At 30.3% G+C, this 11121-nt stretch overlaps 1 protein-coding gene across 1 annotated transcript; it reads right to left on the bottom strand.

Annotated features, from left to right (window-relative positions):
* Positions 1-1785: 1785 nt before the first annotated feature.
* LOC145007677 (uncharacterized) lies at positions 1786-2211 on the bottom strand. The gene has a single exon (XM_078966535.1). The coding sequence runs from the start codon at positions 2209-2211 to the stop codon at positions 1786-1788; it is 426 nt and encodes a 141-aa protein (XP_078822661.1).
* Positions 2212-11121: the final 8910 nt, after the last annotated feature.

Here is an 11121-nt window from a genome sequence, read left to right as displayed (position 1 = left end):
CATGTATTCAATAGTTAATTAAATATTATATATATCACCTTCCATAACATATGATCGCTAACATAAATCTAATATAATTTACATTAAAATTTCAACAATAACATAAAATGATATTCTTAAAAGAATACTTAAATCAAGAAAATACAAAAAATAATTAGTATATAACAAACTTACAAAATAAAAACTTCAACATAATAACGTTGCTCAAAAAATTGTTCAAAGCCCTCAAACCAACACAAAAAACTTTAAACTTATTTTCTTTGTGAATTTTGTATGTGATTTGTATTTGTGTGTCTACCCAAAAAGATTGACCTTTTTATAATAGAGTATCCATTAATTGTTTATTAAATATATTATATAAGTTATAAAACCTTTAAGTGTTAATCATTATTAAGAGACTATTGAGTGGTATTCATTAAAATAGGAGGTTTCAAATGGATGAGGTGTTTGCAAATTTTTATGGGGGTTTCAAATGCATGAGGTTCAAGAAAAAATGCTAGCTTTATAAGTATGTATGATAATGATAAATATAATCTATATAAAGCTATATAAAAAGAGTTGCGAAAATAAAAAAATAAATAAATGTTTGAAAGCTGATTTGAACTTGCAACCTTTAAAAACACCCCCTAACACTTTAGGTATTGAGCCAACTACAACTTGTGTTATTATCCTCTTTCAAAAAAAAATTGTTATAATCTCGCTAAACATATTAATATTATGTATATATACACTACATACAACAAAAAATTTCTAAAAAAAATAGTACTTAAATTTTTTTTTAGGAATACCCGAGGATCTATTGTGTATCCAGCCATGGCTTGACACTTTTAGAAAATATCATACTTACACATCACCAACTTAGTTAATAAATATTAAATAAAATCTTAACTAGTATATAGTCCTTTAAAATATAACTAATAAATCATTAATATATATATATATATATATATATATATATATATATATAATTCATTTGTTAAACTTTTATAATAATAATAATAAAACATTATATAACCTATAAAATTGCCAAAATCATTAGTTTACAAATGATTTGTGCCAAAAAAAAAATGCAAAAACCTAAGTTTCTATCTACGATTAGGCATTTATCATCAAACATAAGGCTATAGGTGTGGGCAACATGTTATTACATGTAACCACACCCAAAAGGTCACACATCATCATCCTAGTCATAAATGAGTGTTATAACACCAACAGTGGAAATAGCCAATACCAAATAACATGTAATAAAACCACTTATTTTCTATTTTATTTTTAATTTTTTTTAATGTTTTTACTTTCTATATTTTCGAATTTCATTATTTTTTTTATTTATGTCATAATATAATTATAATATAAATTAAATCTTAAATTAAAAATAACATTAAAAAATAATGATAACAATATAAATCCTAAACTAAAAACAACATTAAAAAATTACAACTAACGATAAAAACACATTTAGAAACCAAAAAATAAATAAATAAATAAAGACGAAACAAATTACATTTTCGATCTAAATCACTCAACTTCACTGTCATCATAGATATGATCTGCCAAGTCTTCTCGAAGTTGTTTGTGTTTTCGTTGATCTTGGATATCAACGACTCTATGTAAGTATTCTGTTGTCCCTGGTTGAAATTGAATGTGTTCAGGTTCCGTAGGTGAATACTCCGCAATATTTCTTCCTTTATCTTCAATCACCATGTTATGCATAATGATACATGCATACATAATATCTCGTAGTCTGCCCAACTCATATGCTCGTGCAGCATGTTCAACTATGTGTCACTTTGCTTTCAGAACTCCAAAAGCACGTTCCACGTCCTTACGTGCTCCTTCTTGTCTTCTCTTGAAAAATTTATCTCTTGGTTCTATCGGGTGTCGAAACGCCTTCACAAACGTGGAATATGTTGGATAAATTTCATTCGTGAGGTAATACCCGAACTTATACTCATGGCCATTTATTGTGAAAGGAGCATCTGATGCCTTTCTTATCAAAAGGTCTTGGAATATTGGTGCCTGATCAAGAACGTTCACGTCATTGTTTGAACCTACAACTCCAAAAAAAGCATGCCAAACCCATAAGTCTTGTGATGCAACCGCCTCTAATACTAACGAAGGCGATCCAAGATGACCACTTGTGTATTGACCTTTCCACGCCACAGGACAATTTCTCCATATCCACTTTGTGTAATCAATGCTTCCAAGCATTCCCAGAAAACCATGTCGTTCTTCATGCGCCACATATAGTTGTTGTATGACATTCAATGAAGGTTTGCGCAAGTATTTTTCACCAAAGTTTTCGATAACACCTCTCGCCAATCTATACAAACTTTCTCATGCGGTTCGCTCTGACATTCTTATATAGTCATCAATAGAATCGGGTGATTCCCCCAAAGCCATAAGTTTGATTGCAGCAACACATTTTTGCAACCCTGTAAAACTCTGTTTACCTCTCGCATCGTACCTCAGTCGGAAATATTTATACCTAAAAAACATATAATAAAATTACCTAAAAACTTCTTAATAATCTAAAAAACATATAATAAAATTACCTAACAACTTTTTATTAATCTAAAAAACATATAATAAAATTATCTGATTTCCATTGCATTGACTATTCGCTGAAATACATTTTTCCACAATCGAAACCTTCTTTTGAAATCGTTTAGTTGGTAGACACAATTATCCGCAAAATAATATTTTACTAGACGTCTATGCCCCTCTTCACGATCTCTGTTCAACGTCGTACGTCTGGTTAGTAGTGGAGCTTGCTCTGGAGTATCATGTTGGTAACATATTGATACATCATACCCATGAACATATCATCCTCATCGATATCATGATTGTATAGATGGAAGAAATCAAAAGGATCCATGTTATAATTAAATAGAGTATGAAGGTAAAATGAAATTTTTTTAAATTGAAAGAGATGGAGATTATTGAAAGAGTTGATAATTCAGAAGAAGGTGAAATATATTTTTGAGTATTTATACATTGTGAAAATAATAAAGATTTTTTTTTAAAATTTTGACCGTTTGTTTTCGAACGGTCGAAAATATGACCGTTCCAAGCTAAAAAACCGATGTTACGTTGCGTTACCGTGGTAACACCTTTTGCCATAACGCCGAAAAACGCAAAAGGGGGGCGGTGTTTATGGCGTGATAACGCCAGTATTCCATATCCACGTCACAATAATGCCTAATGGCGTTGCCCGCTCCGTGCTGCCTAAAGGTTGGATGTTTAAAACCAAACAACCTCCACCTCTTAATGTTATATTTGTGGGTGGGTCGTAAAAGTCAACCCGTCTCCAAGCTAGATCCAATTTATATTTTAGGTTTTTATGGTTTCATTTTTTTTTCTTCTTTTTACAGTTTTCTTATTAAATACTAAGTGTTAGACACGTATAATATACGAGTTTAAAAAAAAAAAAACAAATTAATATATTTTATTAAAAATTACATGTTTTTTAATATTAATTTTACATAATGACAAAAATATATAAAAAATAAATTAATATAAAGAAATAAAATAAAAACGTATGTATTTATAAAATGATGATATCAATAATGTTATAAACATCAAACATTAATTAAATAAAAATTGATAAATATGTAAAAACAAAATGATGAATAAGTACGTAAGATAATGTATAATAATAAAAACAATCATTGAAATATTGAGAGTTATTTTTATGAATTACAAATTTCCAAAGACTTCTTTGAATACAATATTAGATGTCGTATTGGTAAGTTTACAATCTTTATCTAAAATTAATATTTTTAATCCATATTTGCTCTTCACTCTCGACAATGCAACATACAACTGTAAATGAGTGAATACTTGTTGTCTCAAAAACAACCCCACCTTCGATAGTGATTGTCCTTGACTTTTATTTATTGTCATTGCAAAACATACAACTATCGGGAATTATCGTCTTTGAAATATGAAAGGAATCCTTTTATCTGAAGGCGTCAAAGACATTCTTGGAATAAACTACGGTTTCCGATATTACTTCCAGATATTATCTCAGCTTCTATAACACATTTGCCCAATGCAATAATCCGTAGCCTTGTCCTATTGCACAATCTGGATTTTTGATCAATATTTCTTAGTAACATAATCAGAACACTGACTTTTAATACCAACTTATGAATTGGCATACCTGAAGGTCTAAGACCATTTAGAACATCAGGGGAGTATAAAGTTTCATCAATGTCATCATGAACAAAATCTGCATATGAAAGACTATCTTAACTTAAATACTCCTGTTGAGCTCCTGGAAATAATTTTAACAAACGCTTGTTAATCTCTTGAATGACTTCATTCTTCGGTTCAAGGATTGCTCTTTCTTGAAAATAAATCGGATTCTTGGCATTTTCAATAATAGAAGGATAGACAAATTCAATTAATGAACCAATAGGATATCTGTAATAAACGGAAGCCATGAAGCTTCACATGCAGACAAATACCTACAATCATAGTAGTTTTATATTTCATCGATGGAAGCATCATCATTATCATCTCCGTTGTTTTGTACAACTGCAACAGTAGCCCGATCAGGACCCTTGTTAATATATTTAAACAAATATTTGATGGAAACCACTTGATTGCACCACTCAACATTAATGTGAGCCTGATATCTTTTCAAAATGGCTTTGTGATATGGAACCACACTTCTGTTGTCTAACCTAACACCAGACTTTTCAACAAAAGATCCATCATTACGTCTCCTATATATAGGATAACCATTTGAATTGAATGAGGTATTTTCTAAGAATGACTTTGGGAAATTTTTTGAACACTTGTTGTCACTCATGCATAGGCATTTAGGATTATCAAAACCACATGGACCATGCATCAAAAACTCACTGACAAGTGCATACAATTATGGATCATCTTCTTTATTTGGAATTTCAGCCCAAATAACTCAATCAATTTGTTCAGCAGTAATAAGTTTGTAATCACAATGCATGAATAAAAATATATGCGCACGAGGTAGATTGTGCTTTTGAAACTCCACAGTATAAACAACTGTAAATTAGTTAAATATATATAATATTATAAGATAATAAAAATAAATAATGATAAAAGTGTTGTTGTATTATAAAGTACCTGCTTGGACATGTGACATCCCCAATTTCACGGCCAGAAAATACTGATTTGTTTATGTTTTGTTTTATAAATAAGAGTAATCGTTTAAAGAAAATGGTTGCGAAATTTGTTCCCAAAACAAGATATGAAAATAACTTATCAAAACATTTCTCAAAGAGAATGTATTTTTTTATTTAATAATAAAACCTCACGATGTCATGTTCTGATACAGACCAAAAGCATAAACAATATAAAATAGACCTTACAACAGTTATTTATAACTACTGATCTATAATTTAAAATCTCTCGTCAAGTCCATATCATGGAAATGAGAAGAGGAAAACATGAAATGTTCAATTAAAAAAGAATCAAATCATTTTCGTGATGCTGTAAACTAAATGTTTCGAACATCACATATATTAACACGATGTAGTAGAATGAGGCGATAATCCACTTTGATGATGAACGTGGTGATGCAATAAACCTTCAATCTCTCAATAAAATGTGACATATGAATGAGATTGTAGTTGTATATATTTTACAAAATTTGAATTTGGAAAGGATATGAAGAATATCTGTGATTGAATTGAAATTTGATAAGTTTCTGCAAATAAGCGTCAGTTTGAGTGATGATTTCCGAAAATTGTGTATGTAATTTAGGAAGATATAATTGGATTTAATGTATCCATTGACAAAAATCGGGAGGAGATATTTATGTTTCCTTTCTTTGTGTAAAATGCAGTAAATATTTGATATTTTTCAATTTTATAAAAAACCAAAAAAATCCATAATTTGCCAAGTGGAATTAAAGTTAATTGAAAAAATTATAAAAACGTCATGTGTCATAAATTATAAAAATGTCATGTGTCATATTGAAATGAGGTGGTATGTAAGAAAAAACATTATTTATTAGGTAGGATAATCTCAAATTTATTAGCTTATTAATTTAGTTAAGAAAAAATGGATGCATATGCCTTGCAACTAAACTTGCAAAATTCGAAAGGGTGAACGGGTGATATGGCAATTTTGCAATTCTATTGTAAGTGACAAGTGACAACGTTTAAATAGTTGAATAGTCTCTTTTTGTGTATTTGAAACTCGATTTGGAACCTTTATAAATTTCTCACTATATTGTTTCAAAAAAGTTTCATATATAAATTAATTTAATACAGTTCAATTTAAAAATTAATGTCTGTATCAACATTCCACATTTAATATAAATATGTATCACAAAAGAAAGTGACAAATGAAATGTCCCACTATTTCCTTAAAATGAGCATGTCCTTTGATTCTTAATCCCACCCAAAATTATATGAGACAAGATATCCTTATCATCAATTTGATAGGATTTTAAAAGTGAACCAGATAACCACGTTCGGACATACATGTTGAAATGGAGGATAGAAATCTTAAATCGAAATCTAATATTTAAGGCCAACACACACATATATATATATATATAGTAGACGAACGTCCGCGCGTTGCATAAAACAACCTATATAGTTGAAATTTTTGCAAATATATGTGTTTTTTAAATATAACAATAACTTTGATGTTAATTTTGATATAATAATCCGTATAATAAATTGATGCAATATATTGATTATTTTGAATTATATTATAATATATACATTTATTATAAAGACATAATCTCAATCGTTTGAATGATTTCTACATGCAAGTTACTCATTAATAAAATTAAATATAATATATGATTTAATATTATTTATAATTGTTGTTATTGATAATTAATTTTTTAAAATTTGTTTGCTTAATGTTTTAATTTGTATCATTATAATTATTTAAAACATCAAATATTGTTTTTTTTTTATTTTAAAAGTAACAATATAATCATTTATATAGAGTTATTTTTAACTATTGTTATTATAAGTTATTTTAAGCAATTTATTTGTAAACTTTTAACGATTATAAAAATATCTTTAGAAAATATTAGAGTTAAATTGAGATTATAATTTAGTTTTTACATTTAATAATACAATTTATCACTTTTACTGTTCACAAAATATTCATTAGGTTTTTTAAGTGAAACTGAAATTTATATTTATGTTGACACTTTAATGTTATATTTAAATTAACAATTTAAGTATTTTGTCCATATTGTTCAAAAGTTGTAGCTTTAAACTTATAATGGTATACATATAACAACATATTAAATCTAATAAATGAAGTATAATATGTTAAAACTTAAAGACATAACTTTATAAGTAGAAGTAAATATATTTTAATATTGAAATTTACTTTATTTATGATTACACTTTAGGTTTGATATTTATTTAACCATATTAACAAACTTATAATCATTATTAGAAAAACATTACAATTTATCACTTTTAACTATTTACAACATATTTTTTGGGTTGTTTAAATTAAACTAAAATTTATATATAAGTTGATCATATAATGTTGTATTCAAATTTATAATTTAAGTATTTTATACAAAATTGTTAAAAAGTTATAGTTTTAAATTGATAATGGTTTACATCCAACAATATATTAAAACTAATAAATTAAGTATAATATGGTAAAAGTTTAAAAACATAAATTTATAAGTAGAATTAAAGATATTATTTTCATATTGAAATTTAGTTTATTATGACTACATTTCATGGGAGATTCAAATTGATGTGGTGAAAGGAAAAATGATTCCTTTTTAAGTGTGTGTGTGTGTGTGTGTATATATATATATATATATATATTGTGAGACCCATGTATTACATGGGTTAATTTAAAAAAGAAAAAAGAAGTTAAAACTCATAAAATGACATGTGAAAAAAATATAATTTAAAATAATCACAAATTGATATTTAACAAATTAAATGAGAGTGTGACAAGTGGAAAAAAAATATCTTCATTTATTAAAGTGTGTGTGTGTGTGTATATATATATATATATATATATATATATATATATGGAGTTCATTGATGATCGCTACACAACCATTACTGAGAAGGCTTCTGTTGTAGCCTACGCAGTCGTGGCGGCTATAAGTACTGGGTCTGCTCGGGCTTCTTACTATCGGGACTTCGATAATACGAAGCCCCCGACTTTTGATGGAGTTCAGGACCCGATCGTAGCCATGGGGTGTTTATCTGATGTTTCACATGTTCATGCCCTGCTCACCAGAACTTCAGGTGCACTCTAAATCTGCTGAGGTCTGGAGCAAAGGATTGGTGGAGACTTGTGTGAGGATCATACTTTGATGAGCAGTGGGTGGTAGTGTCTTGGGATCAGTTTAGGGAGATGTTTTGCACTCGCTACATTCCACGGGTTGAGCGAGAGATGTTGGCTCAGGAGTTTTTGGATTTGAGACAGGGATCGGAGTCGGTGATGGAGATAACCCAGATGTTTATTGAGAGAGTGATGTTTCTCCCTGAATTTGCTTCTGAGCAGGCTCAGATGACCCGTTATCTGAGTATGATTAAGATGGATATCATGCAGTTTGTTTCTACTCATAGGTGTGATACTTTGTTGGAGCTACATGAGGCCGCTAGGCGGCATGAGCTTGAGATTAAGCTTCAGTTAAGGGAGCAAAGGCAGGTCGTGGTGCAGTCGTAACTGTTGGATAAGGTGTCTAATTCCATAACTATTTCTGGTATGTACTTGACCCGACCCGGCATGGTCCATTTGGGTTGCATGGCACCATGTAATTGGATAGACTAAATGAGAGAAATAACACTTGGAGATTATTAATATATTATAAGTTCTAATATAGTAATAATATTATTTGATTAGTTTGATCAAGAATTAATTTAGAATTAATTAAGTGATCAAAAGATAACTAATTAAATATATGTGTTGATTATGTAAATCATCCATATCTTGTATAGTGGGCTAAAAGGCTCCATGGACCATCAAGTTGGGTTCCACCCATAGGATGCTCCATGGGAGTTACAAACCCATGGGTCATGGAAATGAAGAGTCATGACACATTAGGGTTTAACCCTAGATGTGTCAACACTATATAAGTAACATATTCTCCACCCAAAATTGGCTACACTAAGAAACAAGAGGGCTTGGCCGATTTTGAGAAGTGAGTATTCTCTCATAAGTTCTTCCAAGAGCATTTGGTGTTGTGTGAAGCATTTGAGGCATCACACTTGGGGTGCTAGGCTCACAAGGTTTCAAGGAACACAAGCAACAACAAGGTAAGTTATTCTATCTATACTTTATGTTAAAATTGTTCCCCATGTATGCTAGATAGGAATATAACCTTGGAACCAACTTTGCATGACAAATTAGACAAACATAGATCCAAGGTTATTAGGGTTGCATGTACACTTAGGAAGTGTTAGAATGCTCAAAACCCATCAGTGGTATCAGAGCCTAGGCTTGTTTGTTCTTATTTGTGCTTAAAAGTTGAAAACAGAATCGGAAATTTTGCTGTCTGCGAATGGACTCGTCGAGTCTATAGGGGGGACTCGTCGAGTCCATGAGTATCTTCAACCAACTCGGCGAGTCAGTTTATGCACTCGGCGAGTAGGGTCGACTGAGTGCAGAATTTCGATTCAGTTGCTGGAAATGAATTAGAAACATTACCCTAAACTGTTTTGGTAATTGAAAACTTGTTTTTAGTGGTGTAATGACTTTGCTAATTCATTTACAACAACTAGTTATCAAAATTACTAAGTTTTATGTAATTTTGATTATGTTCATATTCATGTTCTTGTTCTTATGATGTTTTAGATGATCATAGGAATTATTTGTAACCTATTTGGTAGTTTAATTCTTGATCATAATGTGTTTTAATGGAGTCCATAACTTATCCTTAAGTTATGGAAAACCAAGAGTCACACTTGAGTTAAAACCATTAAGAAAAACACAAGAGTTAGAAAAATGAAGAGTCTTCATTTTATTACTCTATTAAACTCATAAGTTACAAGAAATGAAAAGTTTTGAAAGTTACAAAACTTGCCCTCAAGTTTTGGAACAAGTAAAGTTAAGTTAAAACTTTAAGTTCCAACCCCTAGAATTTTAAAAGTTAAAATTCAACCCTTATACTTATATTATGATAATTTAATAATTATATATATATGTATAAGAATAAAGTCGTCTTACCGCTAGTACGCCTCATTCACGAAGCCGGTCTATAAGGTGGGTATAAGGTTGTTGCCTATAAAATGGTGACTTAATGGGTGAATATTCTCACCCACCGCTTGCTTGACTGGTGGAGGGTCGTTAGCCGAACGGGTAAGACAAGGACTTATAAATTCTCATTCAAAGTATGATGAATATAATAAAGTAACTAAATGTTTATTAAATTCCCAATCTTAGTTACTTTAGGAAAAATGTGAATAAGGTGCTAATCCATGAAATTACACTTTACACTTTGTCTAAGTCGTTGGTGGAGCGTGTGTGGTTAACCGGCACACTAACTTGGACTTAACAAGGTAGGTAAAGGGTGACTTAAGGTTTATTATAGTATCGGTGGAGCGTGTGTGGTTTACCAGCACATCGATTGAGTGATAAACTTTAAGGGTACCAAGTGATTTGCATGGTTACTTCACACCTCGTTTTGTGATCCTCGGCATCCCAGTCACAAAACCTGGAGGGCACTCCCGAGATTGAAACATGCCTTTGAAAAGTTCATTGAATCTCAAAGAATCTAGGAATTTCTAAAACCAACAAAAAACTAAATATCTAATATTTCGGTTTTCGTGGTGGAAATTGGTGAATCGTCATTCACCTACCTTTCAAATATGGTATAGCTTAGATTACGGCATACCTCTTCTAAGTTATATTATATTGTGATTGGATCCTAGCCTTAATATTACATTTGGGTGTTTTATTAAGGACTCTCTTAAATCTAAACTAAACTTTTTCTTCTCTTTCAGATGTCTTCAAACAATGCTTCTGGCTCGAATCCTAATGGCTCCTTTACTCTTATGAGTTTGTGTGGGAAAGTCACCTTTGATGGATCCAACTTCAATAAGTGGATCAGAAACATCAGGATGATTACCCGCTACGAGGACAAAGAATATGTCCTTGACAAGGAGCTTAAGGAAATTG

This window comes from Lactuca saligna, chromosome 1, assembly GCF_052625555.1.
Source record: "Lactuca saligna cultivar CGN05327 chromosome 1, ASM5262555v1, whole genome shotgun sequence".
Lineage (NCBI taxonomy): Eukaryota > Viridiplantae > Streptophyta > Magnoliopsida > Asterales > Asteraceae > Lactuca > Lactuca saligna.
Note: the sequence above shows the minus strand (reverse complement) of the source record. Positions and strands in the feature narration are given on the sequence as shown.

Coding starts and splice junctions, on each gene's coding strand:
- LOC145007677 (XM_078966535.1), bottom strand. CDS start 2,211: ATGCTTGGAAGCATTGATTACACAAAGTGGATATGGAGAAATTGTCCT.